Source organism: Neovison vison, chromosome 1 (assembly GCF_020171115.1).
Source record: "Neovison vison isolate M4711 chromosome 1, ASM_NN_V1, whole genome shotgun sequence".
NCBI lineage: Eukaryota > Metazoa > Chordata > Mammalia > Carnivora > Mustelidae > Neogale > Neogale vison.
The window spans coordinates 65,012,390-65,032,181 of NC_058091.1; the positions used below are offsets into that span (position 1 = coordinate 65,012,390).

At 38.1% G+C, this 19,792-nt stretch overlaps 1 protein-coding gene across 4 annotated transcripts in view; it reads left to right on the top strand.

Moving 5' to 3' along the window:
* The window catches only part of MAP3K5 (mitogen-activated protein kinase kinase kinase 5), a 236,180-nt gene that overhangs the window by 82,536 nt on the left and 133,852 nt on the right, over positions 1-19,792 (top strand). For all 4 annotated transcript variants that reach the window (XM_044248045.1, XM_044248019.1, XM_044248027.1 and 1 more), the window contains one exon: positions 13,082-13,221. In XM_044248045.1, coding sequence (XP_044103980.1) covers positions 13,099-13,221 — 123 coding nt within the window. In that variant the 5' untranslated portion in view covers positions 13,082-13,098. The remainder of the gene's footprint in view (positions 1-13,081; positions 13,222-19,792) is intronic.

A 19,792-nucleotide genomic window follows, 5' to 3' on the forward strand; every position in this document is an offset into this window, starting at 1 on the left:
GGATAAAGAAATTTTTACCGTCAAAGCCACTTTGTATCCTATTTTGGCATATAATGGGCAGCGTGGTCCTGTCACATAATAACCTGAGAGTTAAGTTTGACTTACACTTTTTCTTATATTCCCTACTCTTTATAGATCAGTGACCACGTCTAGTGTTATTGCCCTTACGTTAAAAAATAAATTCTTAAGGTAGAATCTGGATCCTATTTCAACTTGGAAAGGGAATAATACTCTTTGATTTAGGGCCTGCTTCTACCTGTTTAATAAGCAAAATGACGTTGAAGACTGGGTTGCCCACAGCCGAGGAAGTATCCCTTTATGAAACACTTGCTGTGCACCAAAGACCTAAATTGTGATTTATTTGCTTTCCTTGTGCATTGATAGGAAGGATTCACTCGAAGACTGCATCTAACTAGAGCATTTTTGCAGGGCTCTCTTAATAATACTTCGTAAAACACCATCAAAGTGCTGGGTGCTGGGAATTCTTTAAGAATAGGACAGAAGGATCCTTTATTACCCCAGTCTTCCTTGTGGCCAAGAATATTCATTGGTGATACTGAAATCTTTTTTTTTTCCAATTTATTTATTTTCAGAAAAACAGTATTCATTATTTTTTCACCACACCCAGTGCTCCATGCAAGCTGTGCCCTCTATAATACCCACCACCTGGTACCCCAACCTCCCACCCCCCCGCCACTTCAAACCCCTCAGATTGTTTTTCAGAGTCCATAGTCTCTCATGGTTCATCTCCCCTTCCAATTTACCCAAAAGCACATACCCTCCCCAATGTCCATAACCCTACCCCCCTTCTCCCAACCCCCCTCCCCCCAGTGATACTGAAATCTTAATATCTGGTTAAGACCCATCTGTGGCCAGTAAGAAGAAGAAAACCGAAATCTATTCTGTCTTCCCTCTTTTCGTCACATGCTCCTTTATTTTCATCTTAGGCCTATAGAAGTAAGGGGGGGAAATAGAGTTTTGGTTCTTTTAGGGCTTGGCTCACATCTTGCTTCTGTTGGCTATAGTAGTTAGCATTCATACTATAGCAAGCAATAGACATGTTGACATTAATTCCTTTAAAAAAAAAAAAGGAATGGTTCATTAGTTGCATATAACACCTAGTGCTCATCACATCACTACGTCAAAACTGATGATGTACTATAGGTTGGCTAATTGAACATAATAAGGAGAAGAAAAGAAAAGAGAAAAGAAAAGGGACCACAGCCTCCCAGAGGAGAGATGGTGCTACCTTCAGGCATGTTTCTGGTGATGTCCACAGAACACAGGACGTGGGCTCATCCCTGCTGTCTCCTGGGCTGGGCTTTGCTTTCTGTTGGCGACCTGTACCCCAGCTCTATTGCATGGAGTCACTACCTAAATGAAAGAATCTCATCATTCTTCCTTTTACTTCATTATTTCTTGGCCTTTGCCTTTCATTAGCTCCCTTCTTCTTGCCCTTCAAGGATCCCTTCTTTTTTCCAAGACTGACTTTTCTCCCCAACTTAAATCTAAATCTTTCTATCTTATCTGAGAATATAGAGATTGTCTCTATTAATCACCTACCTACCCCCCTTTAAAATCTTCTCTTTCTACTAATGTTCAGATCCTCCACCTGGCAACTAAAGTATTAAAGTATTGTCTGACCTCTTGGGTTTCCATATTGAATGTAAAAATCTCTACTGTGGATCTTAGTAAATGTTAATCTTCTTCCTTTCTCTTCCTCTTTTGGACACTTGTCTGTGCTACTTAATCTCCATTCCCTCACCTCAAATTCAACCCTTTTAGTTCTGCGGTACCCACCTTCTAAACCCTCGTGGTAGGCTGAGAAATGCTTACCCCTATGCTCCAGTGTCTATGCCAAAACCCTGAGATGGGGGAATGCAACCGTATTTGGAAAAAGGGTCTTTGCAGACATGATTAAATTAAGGGTCTTGATAATTGGGTGATCTTGAATTACTGGGGTGGGCCCTCTCTGCCATTAGAAGGGTCTTTCTAAGAGAGAGGCAGGGGCAGTTGGAGACCACATGTATACACACAAGCCAAGGAATGCCCCAAGAGGTAGCACAGCCCTGACCCTGCTGACCCTTTGATTTGGAAATGGCATGGAGCTTCTGAAAGTGTGACAGAGGAACTTTGTGTTGTTTCAGGGACCAGGTTTATGGAACTTTGTTATAGTGTCTACAGGAAACTAAATACAGCCCTCTTAACACTCTTGGCAAAATTATTAACCAGAAATGCATTGATTTTCACAAAGTGAGCATGCCTGAATCGCCAGCACCCAGATCAAGAGGCAGAACCTTACCAGCTCTCCATAAGAACTCCCCAAGTCCCCTTTCAGCCATTGTGCTCCACCAAAGTGTCTGCTATTTTGACTTTTAATACCAAATTTTTGAACCTCATGTAAACAGAATCATAAGGTATCAACTCTTTTTTATTCGGGTTCTTTTAACAGTCTGTGAGATTCATTCATGTTGCCACAGGTAGTCAGATTTTTAATTCTCACTGCTGTATGGCATCCATTATCCCTGTATAGCATACTTTATTTCTTCTACTATTGATGGTTTGCAAACAGTACTGTTATGAACATTTATTACATGTATTTTGATGAACTGTGTTTCTGTTGGGTATATGATGAGGAAGGGATTTCCTGAATCATAGATGCCTTTTCATTTTTCTCTATATTGTCTGCATTGTCAATCTCATCTACACATGCTATTTCAACTGTTACATCATCATGACTCTTAACTCTGATTCTAATCTCTGCTGAGATTCAAAATAACAGCTGTCAGTTAGATACACACGCATACACACACACAGGTTTAATGTGTCTCAATCCAATCTCAAGTTCCTACCAAAAAAGATATTTTTTTCTTGTGTCACTTGTGTTAATGGCAAGCCATAAATGTTAACCATTCAAGTTTGAAATCACCTTAATTTTTTCTTTATCCTGCATCCACCAAATCCCTAAAGCCTCTTGAACTCCTTGCCGTGTATTCTCTGTATTAGTTTAGGGGCACACTCTCCTTTAAAGGACTCCTCACTGATCTCCCAGCTTCCAGTCTGTTTAATCTGTCAGTCCGTCCACAAAATCTAGATTTATCTTCCATAAATTTGATCCTGCCATACTCCTTCTCAAAACTCATAGGTATGGATGGATCACTACTGATTATAGAATCAAGTCAAAATTCTTTATGTGGGCTTTGTGTGTTTTCATAATTGGACTTCAAACTCATTTCTTTTTTTTAAAAAAAGATTTTATTTATTTATTTGACAGAGAGAGAGATCACAAGTAGGCAGAGGCAGGTAGAGATGGGGGGGATGCAGGCTCCCTGCTGAGCAGAGAGCCTGATGGGGGCTCAATCCCAGGACCCTGGGATCATGACCTGAGCCGAAGGCAGAGGCTTTAAACCACTGAGCAACCCAGGTGCCCCTTCAAACTCATTTCTATGAGTAATTACTCATATAAGGCTTCACTGGGAATATTATATTTTAATACTGTCTTCAATAACATTTTTATGTTAAATTGTTCAAAGGGCTTCCTATTAACATTTCTTTCTTCATTTATTTGAAAGAGAGAATGTGTGTGTGAGCATGAGCAGAGGGAAGGGCCGAGAGATAAGGAGATTCCCCGCTAGCGGGGAGCTTGACATGGGGCTTGATCCCAGGACTCTGGGATCATGACCTGAGCTAAACCTGAAAAGACACTTTATTGCCTGAGCTACCCAGGTGCCCCCCCAATTAATATTTCTTATAATAGCTCCTTATAATAGCCATATATTGAGAGTTTGCTGTGCCTAGTGCACATGTAATCCTAACAACAGCTTTGTACAGTGAATACCTGTTCTTATTCTCCATTGACAGCTGAGGAAACCATAGCTCAGTAAACTTAAGATCTTGTCCAAGGTCATCCATTCAGAAACTTAATCAGGATGCAAGCACTGGAAATCATGAAACAGCTTGTCTGCCATTTGCATGTTCATCACTCCTCTCAAGGCCCCTGGAGATGTTCTCCTTCTAGCTTTTCACCTCTGTGGTGTGCTTTCCTGAGGCTGCATCTCTTCCTGGCAGAGAGCTCTGGTTCTGGGTCCTGCCACTCTGGGATGGGTGCCGTCTATAGATATGTGCTAATTTGCCCCTCATGTTCTCTAAAGCTGGAGCATCACAAACTGGATTTTTGTGGCTATTGTCTGGGCAAGGGGACTTCCATTTTTATAATACCAATCTTGTTTGGTTTTGCTCCTTCCTTCTCTCCTGCCCCCTCTTCCCCCTTTTTCTTTCCCTTTGTCTCTTTCTTCTTTCTTTCTCTGGGCTTCTCCTTCTTCTTCCCCCCTTCCTTTTACAGGAGCCATAGCTCTCAACATTTTTAAAAGCCAACTTCTGGAGGTTGATTACCTACCTCCCAGTCCTCACTTTCTAGATTAAAAAAAAAAAAAAAACCAACACCTCTGTGTAATAGAGCATTACAAGCAAATTAAACAAGCAAATTAGGCTGGGGTGGGGACATTACGTATACATTTGTTTTAGCAATATAAGAATGAATCATGTTTGAATCATTATGCATACATGTATTTATGGACCAAAATATTTATTGTTGACACAAATATGTATCATTATACATGATAGGGTTAACTAAATAATGTACAGGGAAATAAAATACTGATGAAGCTACAGGAGTAGTAATTCACAGCAGGAATTGCTAAACCATGATTAATTCGAGACAGCAGTGATGGTAGATTATTCTTCTGTCCTTCATGAAAATCACAACAGTTTTACCTCTGTAATAGGAGGTTTGCAATTTCCCAACATTGTGTATCTGCCAAATTTTAGTAAACCGACACTGAGTCTCTAGGGAACTCTACCGGGGCACTAGGTCATGAATAACATTTTAGTAATTTGCATACAGTAGATTCATTGTAATTATCCCTTATTTATTCATAATATAGAAGAATCAATGGAGGGGCACCTGGGTTGCTCAGTCAGTTAAGCATCTGCCCTTGGCTTAGGTCATGATCTGAGGGTCCTGGGATCAAGTGCCGCATCAGGCTCCCTGCCCAGTGGAGAGTCTGCTTCTCCCTCTGCTCTCCCCCCTGCTCATTCTCTCTCTCCTTCTCTAGTAAATAAAGAATCTTAAAGAAAAAAGAAAAATCAATAAAAGTCAAGATACATTTCCCTTAAGAATCTAAGAAGTGGGTATTATAGAGGGCACAGCTTGCATGGAGCACTGGGTGTGGTGAAAAAATAATGAATACTGTTTTTCTGAAAATAAATAAATTGGGGGAAAAAAAAAAAAGAATCTAAGATGGGATAAGTATTTGTGGGTTAGTATCTGTTCTTTAGGGGATCTCTGTTGGTTTACCAGTTCAGAATACCCTGGGGACTGACTCAGTTCCCTACTGAGTTTCCTCCATTGCTCTGACCAAGCCCCAGGCATCTTGTCTCTTTCCTTTTCCTATGGTGCCTTTGATATGCAGTGCTTTTTTTTTTTTTTCAGCATAACAGTATTCCTTGTTTTTGCACCACACCCAGTGCTCCATGCAATCCAGTGCCCTCTCCAATACCCACCACTTGGTTACCCCAGCCTCCCACCCCCTGCCGCTTCAAACTCCTCAGATTGTTTTTCAGAGTCAATAGTCTCTCATGGTTCACCTCCCCTTCCAATTTCCCCCAGCTCCAGTTTGAGGTGTTCCATTCCAGCTCCATAGCCTGATGATGCCTCTTTCATGTTGACTTCCGTCATCCCTTCCACCAGGCTTGGCCTCCCTGGTCCTTGAGTGTCACCCTCTGTATGTTCCCAGTGCTGGCCACATTCTGCCCTATGTCAGTATCTGCCAACTCGTGATTCTGTCCCACAAGAGATAGGAAAAAACACATCCAGTTAATTTTTTCTTTTAACTTTCATAACAGCAAATAACAAAACTTTTTATATAATAAGTGGTCAGGACATTTGTAGAATTAAATTGGTACTGGTGGGTCATCCTGGGGGATTAACCTATCATGACTAAATGGCTAGTTCTGTGTGATAACTTGGGAAGTACATGTATGTATGTATATGTATATACATACATATATATACACACACATATACCTATGTAAAACTTGGGAAGTTGACAATGGAGTTTGGGAGTGCTTTGTAGACTACAATACAGTCCAAATCACTACTGGGCTCTTGTTGTCATCAGTGATCTAATGCCTAAGGAAAACATTGAATAGATAAAAAGTAACTGAACATTAATGTTCCGCTTTAACTCTACTTTTTACAAGCAACAGAAGCTCATGTGAGATATTTAACTAACAGATACAGTATTATAAAGGAAAAATGAGATAAAAAAAGAAAAACAGACCATGAACCACTTCCATTTAATGTCCAAAATGTAATTAGGCACAACAGTTTTATGTTATTGCCCTAAAAATTTGTTATGCTTTTATAAACCCTTGGTAAACCTAATTTTGTGCTCCATTTAACATTAACCCATTTGGAAGAAAGGAAAGAAACAATACCTTGGGTAAAAAATGTAAGAGATGTTTGTACCTTTCTGTATATTTTTAAACAGACTTAGTCTTCATTTTGTTAATTATAGCTGTTTTACTCACAATATTACCATAAAAACTCAATCAGAAAATTATTAAGTTCATTTGGTCACAAAATACATAACAGAAATATATGCTTTGGTCCCCAAATCTTTTTTGTACCTCCAAATTTATATTGTGATCTTGAGAACCTCTATATCCTGTAAATATAGGGTATGGCTCAGTAAAGATTTAAGAGTATGGATCTCCAGCTAGATTGCTTGGGGTCAGATCCCTCAAAGGATAGAAGTGGTACCACCACTTCCTAGCTGATTTTGGACCGATTATACATTCTCTGCCTCTGTGTCCTGAAATAGTAATATTACCTACCACAAAGGAGTATTATGAAGATCGAGTTAATATTTGATAAGCATACAGTTCCTGGCACATCGCAATTATTAAATTCATGTTTGTGACATAAAGTGGATAAACGGTAACCCATATGAATGAGTTTCAAGAATTGTGGAGTATCAGGTGTTTATTTATTATAATTACATCCTTTTTTTTTTTTCATTTGAGACATGATTTAATATCGTTTCACAAGGAAGATAATTTTCACCTGTTTGTTTTACTATTTTTGAGAAGATAGTCATCAGAGTCAGGAGGTAAACATGATAAGATGATATTTTTGTTAAATAATGAAGTGTTCCTACTTTAAAAATGCTGTGCTACTGGAAGCCCCAGCCATTATATCCAGGTAAAACAAGACACACAACAACAAAAACCCCAAACCATAAAAGACATACAGATTAGAAAGGAAAAAAAATAAAACCATTTCTAGTTTCAAATGACATGATTGTTCATGTAGAAAATTCCAGACATGTGCAAATAAAAAAAATAAGGTCTGGAACAAATAAGTGAGCTTAGCAAAGTCTCAAAACAGAAAATCAATATATAAAAATCAACTGTATTTTTACATACTAGCAATGAACAACTGGGATTTGAAATTTGAAAGGATTCCATCTATAATAGCATCAAAAACAGATGAAACATTTAGGTGTAAATCTAGCAAAATACATTCAGAAACTGTGTAATGAAAATTATAAAATAGGAAAGAATCAAAGAAGACCTAAATAAATGGAGAGATATACTATTTTCATGGATAGAAAGACTCAATACATGAAGATGTTAGTTCTCCCCCAAATGATCTATACATTTAATATACAATATCAGTCAAAAGCTGACTGCCTTCCCTTTAAGATCAGGAAGACGACAAGGAGGCCCACTCTTACCACTCTTGTTCAACATAGTGTCAGATGTCCTAGCAACAGCAATCAAACAACAAAAGGAAATAAAATGTATTTGCTTGGAAGGGGAGGTGAACCATGAGAGCCTATGGACTCTGAAAAACAATTTGAGGGGTTTGAAGTGGCGGGGGGGTGGGAGGTTGGGGTACCAGGTGGTGGGTATTATAGAGGGCACGGATTGCATGGAGCACTGGGTGTGGTGAAAAAATAATGAATACTGTTTTTCTGAAAATAAATAATTTGAAAAAAATGTATTTGAATTGGCAATAATGAAGTCAAAGAACTACAGAATACTCATGAAAGAAATTGAAGAAGACACAAGAAGATGGAAGACATTTCCATGCTCATGGATTGGAAGAATAAACATTTTTTTTAATTAAATATAAAAAAAAAATCCCTAGAAGATTTTTTTATAGCTATCAACTGATAGCTCTAATCACAATGATTCTAAAATTTACACGGGAAATCAAATAAAACTAAACACTTTCAAAAATAGCAGAATCGAGTTGGAAGACTTGCAGGGCTTAATTTTAATACCTACTATAAATCCACAATTATCAAAACAGTGTAGTGTTGGCAAGAGATAGACACATAGATCAATGGAACAGAATCACCCAACAATAGACCCATATAAATGTAGCCAATTGGTGTTTGATGAAGAAGCAGAAGCAATCTACAGAGAAAGGTGAGTCTTTACAACAAATATGAACCTTGACCCACATCCCACATCATTTACAAAAATTATTTTAACATGGATCATAGACCAAAATGTAAAATGTAAACTACAAAACTTCTAGAGAAAACTTTCTCTAGAGAGAAAACTTTCGTGACCTGGATTAGGCAAAGATTTTTTTTTTTAAGATACTGCACCTAAACCACAATCACAAAAGAAAAAATTGATGCTTTGAACTTCAAGTTAGAAATTTCTGCTCTTCTAAATATCTGCTAGTAGTTTGGAAAGACAGGTCACAAACCCAGAGAAAGTATTTGCAAGTCTCCTTATTTGACCAAGGAAAAATATCTAGATAATGTAAAGGACCCACAAACCTCGACAATAAGAAAATAGATTCAACAATTTAAGAAATGGGTCATAGACTTTGATCACTTCACCAGAGAGATAGAAAAGTACATTTTACTCCAGGGATATTAAAAAATACATTTAGAAAAGAATATACATCTATCAGAACCCATCAGTCACCCGAACCTGAAGTAGAAAAAAAAGTCAGTCTTTTTCTGAGTTATTGTATCATATTCAGTATTTTAAAATTATACAAACAAGCATTTTTAATGTTCTATATAGCATCCCAAAATGGACCTGTTCCTGCCCAGACATTCAGACCTGATGACTATGCCTTATTTTGCCTGTACCATTTATTTTGAATGTCTAGTTTCTCTCTTAATCTGAGTGCATTCTCTAGTGCCTTTATTAATTTTAGCATCGAATCCCAGGAGCCCATTCTCTCGAAATCACCCATTTCCCCTCTTCTTGTGACAACTTTAACTTAACTAGTATTTTCCTTTGTGTGGGTCTCATTTATTTCTTGTCAACTACTGTTTGGTTTGGTTTCTTTCAGCCCCATTTTACGCTCTCTCTTGATTTTCAAGCACTGTGACTGACGGCAAGTGGCTGGCATCTGTGGGAAGAGGAAACAGTGGGCGCAGGAGGCAGATGGGGTGTGTAGGTGGGATGGGATGACTCATTTTCTCATGTGTTGGTTTTTGGTGTAGAAATGTTAAGGACCCCAAAAGAAAACCCTTTATAAAGCCCGTAAGTCATTTTAGCCTTGGAAAAATATCTTTTGAAGATCCTTTGACTTGACTGCCTCTTTCATACCTCACTAAATTCTCTGTGTCTTCAGCCTCCATTTGATCTGATCTATTTCTCTTTCACAGAATGTGAATTCTTATCTCACATTCACTAGACAAGGCCAACTGCCCCAAACAGTTTCTCGAGAGTCTGCGTTATTTTTTTGTGCTGCTGTTTGGTTTTACATCCACTTGGGGTTTTAGTGTTGTTTTTCTTTTATTTTGGTGGGTTCCTAAATTACAAAAGTAATCAATGTTCGTAAGAGAAATTGTTAAAAATAATATAGAAGGAATAAAGAAAAAAAATGCACAATCCCACTACATAGCTATTATCATGGTTTACATTTCGGTGTACAACTTTGCAGAATTTTTAAATTTCTAAATACACATATGTATATTCACATAGAATATATACATTATAATGTATTATATCTTAATTTTTTTTACTTAATATACCTTGAGTTTACCTCCATTGCTAAATATTCTTCTACAATATAGTTTTCTTTTTAAAATTATTTAAATTCCAGAGTAGTTAACTTATAGTGTTATGTTAGTTTCAGGTGTATAATATAGTGACTCAACAATTTGGTTCTCAATGATACATAATAAACCACTATTTGGGGGTGCCTGCGTGGCTCAGAGGGTTAAGCCTCTGCCTTTGGCCCAGGTTATGATGATCTCAGGGTCATGGGATCAAGCCCTGCATCCGGCTCTCTGCTTGGCAGGGAGATGCTTCCCCCTGTCTCTCTGCCTGCCTGCTTGTGATCTCTCTCTCTCTCTGTCAAATAAATAAATGAAATCTAAAAACAAAAACAAAACAAAACCACTATTTGAATCTATCTATGTACCTCTGTACCTATCTGGCTACCTACCTATCTAACCATTTTCCTGTTAATGGATATTTAGGTATTTTTCATTTTTGTTGTAAAAAATATATTTCATTAGACATACTTACAAGTAAACCTGACACATTTATGGGGATTTTCTCAGGGTAAATTCTCAGGAGTAGAGCTATTGGGTCAAAAGTGTACATAGCTTTAAGGATTACTGAGGTCTCCTGGGAAGTTTAAAATTCTCCTTGGGTTGTCAGAATGTCATTTCTCTGCATCTCCACTGGGAATTCTTTAATTTTTTTTGACTACTTGTTAGACAAGAAAATTGGAACTTTAGAGTTTGCTTAACGTGCATTTGTTCGTAGTAAGGTGTAGATTTCTTTGTGTATTTATCATTTTAGTTATTCTCTTGTGAATTTGCCCACCCGTGCCCATAGCCTAATTTTCTATTGTAATGTCTTTATGGCTGCTCCTTTGCTCTAAACTGACCGATAAGAGGTAATTTATAGTGATATTAACCTTTCATCTGTCACATTGCAAATATGTTTAACAAATTATCATCTGTTAAATTTGTGGTAAGGTATGTCAACATTTTCATCATAATTGTGATTTGGAATTGTTTTGCCATCATGTTTTCTAGATACTATGATTACAAAGGAAGCTCTTGGTTTTCATAATGATTTTGCATCTCAACACCTTATTAAATTATATTATTGCTTATAATAGTTGTTTAGTTGATTCTACTGGGTTTTCTTTGTTGACAACCAAAACATCTGCAAGTAATGATAATTGTGTGTTTTATTTTATAGTATTACATCTCCTTACTTTGTGACATTAGCTGGGATTTTCAGAAAGCCAACTAGTAGTAGGAATAATTGACTGTTTTGTCTTTTTCCTGATTTTTACAGAATACTGTAATTATAAACACAAAGTTGGTAGTTGCTGTGCATATATAATTTTTTAGAGAGGGAGACTGAGAGCAGGGTGTGTAGGGGCAGAGGGAGAGAGAGAGAGAAAATCCCAAGCAGGTTCCACACTCAGCCTAGAGCCTGGTGTGGGCCTGGATCTCATAACCCTGAGATCATGACCTGAACTCGTAATCAGGAGTCAGATGCTCAACTCAGTGAGCTACCCAGGTGCCCCAGAATATATATATTATTCTTCATGTTAAAAGAGTGTTCTTCTATTTTTGTTTTGCTGTTATTTTTAATAAGAAATGCATTTTGAATCTTAATTAAAGCACTTGGGGCATCTGTGGAGATGCAGATGAATTTTTTTTTCCCCATTGAGATATCCCTGCATTCCCAAAATAAATTTTAAGCCCATGATCTAGTTTTCTTATCGTATAATGCTTGGTGCATTTTTTCCCCACTTTTCTTTCATATTTTTGTCCCTGTATAAAGTGAGTTTGAGACTAACCTATATTTCATTCGTATCAGATATTGCTATCAGGTTTATACTACCTTGGTATAGTCATCTCTGAGCTTTGGTAGAATTTTTATCTGTGTGTGTATTTTCCTTTTCAGTCATAATTTTTCTATACCTTTGCTTTCTTTCTTTCTCGAGTACATTTGCTAGGGACTTGCTATATATTAATAATGATAATTTATTAGTTACAAAGTAACAGCTCTGGGGACGCCTGGGTGGCTCAGTTGGTTAAGCCGCTACCTTCAGCTCAGGTCATGATCCCAGGGTCCTAGGATGGAGTCCCACATCCGGCTCCTTGCCCAGCAGGGAGCCTGCTTCTCTCTCCACCTCTGCCTGCCACTCTGCCTGCTTGTGCACTTGCTCTTTCTCTCTTACAAATAAATAAAATCTTGAAAATAAAATACATTTCTGGATTAATTTATAATCTTACCTATTTCCTTTTTTAAAAAAAATTATTTAATTGGGGGAGGAAGGGCAGAGGCAGAGGGAGAAAATCTTCAGGAGACTCCACACGGAGTGTGGAACTGGCCATGAGGCTCTGTCACTTGGCCCTGAGATCATGACCTAAGCTGAAACCAAGAATCGGCCATTTAACTGACTGAGCCATCCAGATGCTCCCCTGCTTGCTTTCTTAAATCTTATTTTACATTTACTGCTTATTGAAATAAATGGATCTGCTTCTGGGAATTATTTTAATGTTGAAATTCAACAGAGAGCGTTAGCCCCAGCATCCCACCATTGTAGATTTTGCTCAGTTTCCAGTAATTACAAGATCACCTTCGTGTTAAAAAAAAAAAAAATACAGTGGGGGTGCCTGGGTGGCTCAGTGGGTTAAATCCTCTGCCTTTGGCTCAGGTCATGATCCCGGGGTCCTGGGATTGAGCCCCTCATCAGGCTCTCTGCTCAGCGGGGAGCCTGCTTCCCCCACCCGCTCTGCCTACTTGTGATCTCTGTCTGTCAAGTAAATAAATTTAAAAAGAAAAGAAATGTTCAAAAAAAAGATGCAGGTTTGCTGCATTTTCTAAAAACCACTTCCGTCTGGGTAGAGCCACAAATTCAAAATTCAGGGGTAAGCAAGGAGGGAAAATCCCTATCCTTTCCTCATTTCCTCTTTGAATACTCAGTTGTTGCAACCAAAATGTGCTTACTAGGCATTATTCAGGTGTCATCTACTGGGGGGGCTTTGTTCTTTGTTTGCAGATATTGCGGTGGTGGAGATGAGTGATGCCTTCCGACAGCCGTCCTTGTTTTACCACCTTGGAGTGAGAGAAAGCTTCAGCATGGCCAACAACATCATCCTCTACTGTGATAACAACTCAGACTCTCTGCAGTCCCTGAAGGTACCTGACCTGTTTGCTAAGTATTTACTTGGAGCACCAGGGGCCTAGCGATACCTCTCTGTCCCTATGATAACCAAAGCAATGGAAGCAGCTTACATATGCGAAAGCTTGTTTTTGCTTGTCCAATAGTTATGCAATTCCTCATGACATTTATCTAGAATTCAATGTAGAAATTTGATGATACACAGGTAGGAGAATCTTGGTGTTGAGTTCTGAGCTGGAGTTTGAGTTGATGTTGAGGAAACTGCGTTACTAGAAGTTGTCCGTGCCCACTGCCTGCCGGAGAAAGACCTGGAAGTTGCATAAGCATGGTCAGGCCCTGAGCTGTATCATCATTGGGGGTTTTTCACTGGGCACACCTGTCTTCAACTGGAAATCCGCCTCCTACTAGAAGGATTCTAAAAAGACCTTCTCTCACTGATTATCACCAGAAAACTGCCATCTTCTTGACTGGGAAATGCTTTCAATAACTTAATAACTTAGGGAAAGGGGAGATAAGAACCTACTATATTTGTCTACAAATTCAGCAGACCCCATGTCATTCTCTCCAGGATAGGAACATAATGATATGAAGGCGTTTCTTCCGTCCAGAAAGATTGTCTAAAATGCTTTTGCAATACAATCATTGTGTGATTCTTTGAAAAGCATTTAACAATTCAGTGAAATTCATGCTGAACCTGATATCATCCATTTCCTTTGTGAAACTTACAGCTAGCTTTATGTGGCTTTTTCTCATCTATATTTTCCAGTTTTCAAATCGAAGCCAACCTTGAGACATGAAGTCCTAAAACCCAGAGCCAAATTTCTAGTGGCTTAGTAATTGTTATATGAAGATCTCTAACTCCACAACCGTGGGAAAAAAAAAAAAAAGACAAAAAAGAAAGTAATATTTTGCTTTTATATGAGTGTCTAAAGCTTATATGGCTTTTCTGAGAAATCTGCAGTTACTTATAGCAAATACATTTACTGCATGCCAGGCAATGATAGGCTAACCTTTCCAGAATACTCTGAAATTCAAGTCCCAGGATGTTTGCCCTCTCTGTCTGCATCTGTTTTTTTGTTTTTTGTTTTTTTTAAACCTGGGGCAATTCTTTAAGCTTCCCTACTTTATTTTACCTTAGATTTACCACTTTAAGTAAAGCATCATAAAATTTTGTGTGTTGTATTTTAATTAAATATTTTGATTTGCTACTATTTACATTAACAGTTATAAAGGAATGAGATAGCTTTATTTATTCTTTTTATTGTACTATTCTATTTTCTTTACATTAAGTATTCTAAGCAAGCAGTATAGTGTTAGACATTTTTCACTCTACCCTCTTTTTATTCTTGCCCTACTGGTAGCTGGTGATTTCATTTAGTACTACTCTTTCCTGGGGAAATTTTTAAAAGCTGAATTAAAATTACATTAGAGAGAAAGAATTGAAGCTAATATTATCAGAAATTTGTATGGTACAAATACACTGATTTATTTAATTGCTTTTTACCAGCCTTTGTTTAAAAGTGTTATTGGTATGTGAATACAATAGTTCTTTAAAAAGGCTAGTCTAGCTAAAACACACTCATTTATCTTGTACATAATAGCTGCTAGTAACTGAGCATTTACTCTGTGCTTTCCCCACTTATATTTTCACATTTAATTCTAAAAGCATCCCTGTGGGGTATATTATGTCCTATTATATCACTCTTTTGTAGAACAGCAAACTAAGTCTCAAATAAATTCAGTCATTTGCCCTAGTTCATGTAACTAGTAAAGTAAAGCCTAGGTCTGCCTAACTCCCAAGACCAACCTCCAAACCACTAAACTTTATTGCAATTTCTTCTAGTTAGAAGGATATCCAACTTTCCCTGCTTAGTGTGTTCCTTTAGAAAATTCATCAACTATGTCTGTCCCCCGCCCCAGAGTTGTTCCATGAGACACCTATCCTTTCTTTTCTGTCCCTCTTTCCATTAACTTAAGCTTTTGCCATTGTTGTTGTTGTTGTTAGTTTATTCCTAGCCCAAATAAGTGTCTGGTTGGAGAGCCCAAAGGCCTCTGGGATAGAAAATATTTTTTTCAATCTAATAATTTCCCGAGCCCTAGAAATTTTTCTGGTCCTCTGCTGTTGAGGAAAGTCTGTGTGTGTGTGTGTGTGTGTGTGTGTTTAATTTTACTAATTTCTGTTACAGTTAATTATAGGTGTAATCCCTGCCTTCTACCAATAGAAAAGAAAATTGCTATGAAATAAGGCATAACAAGAGTTATTATACATAAGCTGTTCTGTATAGATCAGTCTAATAAAATAAAAATGAAGCTTGTCCCTGTTTTTGCAAAACAGAATGAGAATGCTATTCTTGTCACATAGCTAGCTTCCCTTGCGTTGATTCTTTGGACATCTAGAAAGTACAGCTACACCAGTTTAATTTTCATTTGCTGTTCTTTGTTGAAGACAGCAGTTTCTCTTTGACAGTAAATTCTTTGGATGAAATCATAGGAAAAAACCTTTAAGGTTCAGCTCCTAAAAAATAATTGATAAGAATCCATAAAAGTACCTGAAAGCTACATCTGAGTTTTCATATGAAAGGGTATTGAGAATTTAATCAAATCACATACTTGCAGTATGCTTTGTATCCATGGGAAATCACAAGTAATCTTCTAGAAGAATGAAATAGTTAATTTTTTTTCCAAAAAAAAAAAGATCATTGCGCATTGAGAAAGAGAAGTTGATATTTTTCCCCTTAGCATTTTAACAACACAGTTTTCACAGTTTTCTTTAAATACCGTGACAACTTCTTAGGTATCTGCCAGTGAGACTCTATGCTAAGACTTATATTTGCTTGAAAATAAGAAATGGTCGAAATGGTATTTTTCGGATTACCTTCATGCATTACAGAAATGATCCAACCCCCCCTTGGGGTCTCTCAGTAAATGGGAGCGTTAGGTCTGGACACTACTGACCAATGAGCTGTGAGACGGCAATGAACGGCCACTGTGTAGAGTGTGGAAATTATTTTAATGAGCCATTTCTTCTAGCATCAGAAATTCCTGTTTAATGACAGCTCTCAGCTCCACTCCTTGAGATTCTTCCCCCTTTTCCCTTCTTCAGCTCCCTCTCTTCCTTGTAGGCCACTCCCGGCTCACTTCAGACAATGCTGCTCAGAAAAACAAAGCAAAACAAAACAAGGACGTACCACTGCGCACCATCAGATAGTCAACAGTTAAAAGCCCTTATGATGCCCAGGCCCAGGCTGTGGAGAGTGGGAAGCAGGCCCAGCTGATGGGAGGGGATGTTGGCACTACTTCCAAAGAGCAGTTTGGCAACACCTGCTATTATCAGATGAGCGTGGCACCAAGACTCAGCAACTCTTGTCTCTCGATTTGCACCGCCGAACGAGTCTGTGGCATGCAGAAGGAGATCTAATCAACAATATTATATTGACATTGTAATAACCCCTCCCCCAAAGGAATTGGTAAATACCTATCAAGGAGAGAATGAACAAACACCTTCTGGTGTAGTCAGTTAGTGGACTATTACAGAGCACTTAACATGAGTTAACTAGAGCTTTCATGTCACTATCCATACAGTTCAAGAACAGTGTTGGGAGCAAAAACAAATTACAGAAGCATGTGTGTGGTATGATGCCATCCACACCAAATCAAATCAATGCAAGACAGTGCTTTTGTACCTACTTGGGTTACAAAGGACTGACGTTTGCATGGGAATCACAAACAACAAATTCAAAATAGTTATCTCTTTTGGGGGTTGGAGTAGAACAGAACCATGGGGAAAGACAAGCATCTTCAAGCTTACCTATAATATTAGATTTCTAAGTCAAGGTGGTATATACATGGGTGTGTACTAATTTCTGTACCTTTTATATAGTTGAAATATTTCACAATTAATTCTTTTTTTAAGGAAGAAGTCTATGATACTTTGTTATTGTATCTACCAGGATAGTTATTTTGGGCATTTGATTCCCCAAATCACTTATAATTTCTTTTTCCTAATGTTCTAACTGTGATTTAAAAGGCTCAGATGCATTTGGGTGTTTCTGCACCAAGATGGGCTTTATTCCCATTTTATCTACTACAGAGTAAAAATACCTTAGAGACTGATATGCATGTCAGTTAGTGGGGACAGAGCTTGTGTTGAGAAGTAATGATAATGTGAGAGTATTCCCTTTTCAAGAAATTTACTCATTGCTGGAAAAGTTGTTTTACAGAAGGGATTCTCCTTAGTAGATTGTTCTCTGCAACAATCTATCTATGTGCTTAATCCTTCACAATCCCACTGAGGAGATCCACACATACATGATAGTGGAACCTCTTCCTCTACCTCAGTGCATCTAGTATTTTCTAGATTGAGATCTGACTAGCATGAAATCATGGGTGCACAAACCAGAATCTGTATACCATCACTAAAATAGCCCTTTAAGAATCATCCATTTTTTTTTCACTTCTACTTTTTTTTCCAATTTATTTATTTTCAGAAAAACATTATTCATTATTTTTTCACCACACCCAGTGCTCCATGCAAGCCGTGCCCTCTATAATACCCACCACCTGGTACCCCAACCTCCCACCCCCCCGCCACTTCAAACCCCTCAGATTGTTTTTCAGAGTCCATAGTCTCTCATGGTTCACCTCCCCTTCCAATTTACCCAAATTCCCTACTCCTCTCTAACGCCCCTTATAACAAATAGCATGGAGGACAAAGAATCATCCATTTTTAACCGTATGGCAGTTCCTCAAAAAATTAAAAATAGAATTACCACATGATCCAGCATTTTCACCTATGGATATACACCCGAAAGAGTTGAAAGCAGGCTCTCAAAGAGATATCTGTGCACCCGTGTCCCTAGCAGCATTAATTCACAGTAGCCAGAAGGTAGAAGTGACCTAAATGTCCATCAGTAAATGAATGGATAAAACAAAATGGTATATGCACACAATAAAGTATTATTTAGTCTTAAAAAGGAAGGAACTTCTGACACATGCTACAACAGGGGTGAAACCTGAGAATGGTCACGGTTGCTTGTTCAGACAGTGCTGTGGTACTTATGCTCCTTTCTCTACAGGTATAGGGGGATCCAATCTCTTTTAGAACTTATTGTGAGAAATTGCATATTAAGTCTGTTTTCCTGATACTTATTCATTTCCACTTAAAGCAAATTGTGATAGTTTGAAAAGAGTTGTGAAGTTCTTATTGTCCATTTCAGCGATTATGCCAGTTTCCAATAAATTGATGAAGGCGTGGGGTCATTTTTGGTACAAAGACCTCAAACCTAAATTGAATTACTTGTGTCTGGTGAATCCACTCAGATTCCATAATGTTCTCAAACCCGACAGTTTTTCCCCTCTCACACTCCCAATTCCTCTTCTTAAAGTTTTACCTCCCCTATCAAAGTTAATTATTAAGAGGGATTTAGTTTTTGTTCTAATTGTGTATGAAATCAACATTCGTATTTTTCCAATGGTTTATGACTTTTTTCTTAGTTTAACAGTGAATTTTATTGGATTCTTTTCAACACTTTTTAATAGCACCTAACTTGGCCAGTAGTATAAATTACACACTCAGTAAATGTTAGGGAAAGAGTCATTTGAAAATATGATCCTATAAAGTAGCTTAACAGTTTAATAGTGAACTGGAAGCAATGAAACTGTGCCCTTTTACTAGGAAATGCTGCCTCTGGACATTCCTGCAAGCATCTTGCTTACTTGATAACCGACCCTGATTGGTAAATCATGGCACTCTGTCCTGTCTTTGGTGCAACATAGCCCTCACACACACTTCATATTATTTCATGGCGAGATCTTTCTTTCTGTTGAGAGAGGAGACCATCTTGTTTCTTTATTTTACTTCTAGGAATGATCTACCTTTTCTCTGAGCTATAGTCATTCCATGTCAAATTAGCAGTGGGGGCAGTAATTTGGGGGAGGGGCGGATGAGCAGTACATGTGAGCACTGCTTTCTCAAGACGAATTGACAAACTAGACGCATGGTTTATTGAGCGCAAGTTGATTCCCAGTTGTAGAATCCATCCCTGAGGTTTGGGAAAGGGCTGGAGACTGGAGAATCCAGTTTCCTTTCATGTCAGTTAGCAGTATCACCTCTACTGAGGAATTTTCTGTATACTGGATAGAGTATACATTGCTTTCCTTTCTAGTACCTCCTTTATCCTCCCCACCCCTGCCCACCATTTCTAGTGTCTAATTACCATTTTGTCAGAGAGAAGGAAGTCGGTGCTGCAGTGTGAATGGAAGATGTCATCATATCGCTGGGTTGGCCCCAGATATTTTTCATTGGTGGAGACTTTCATCATAGGCCCATGAGTTTGAATACCTTAAAGAGCAAGAAGGAATGCTTCTGCATGCAGAAGATAGATGTCTGAGAGCCTCCTGACTCCCTCCCAAAGGGGGCAAGTCTTGTCTGAATTCTGTTCCCTTTTGCTCAGTATAAATAAATGATCCTTTTAGGCAGGTTGATCTCTGTGGCACTCCCACCCCTCATCCGATTCTCCAACTCATCATCTGATTTAGGTCTTTTAGAATACATCCTTGACATTTTTACTGAAATCTATGTGAAAAATG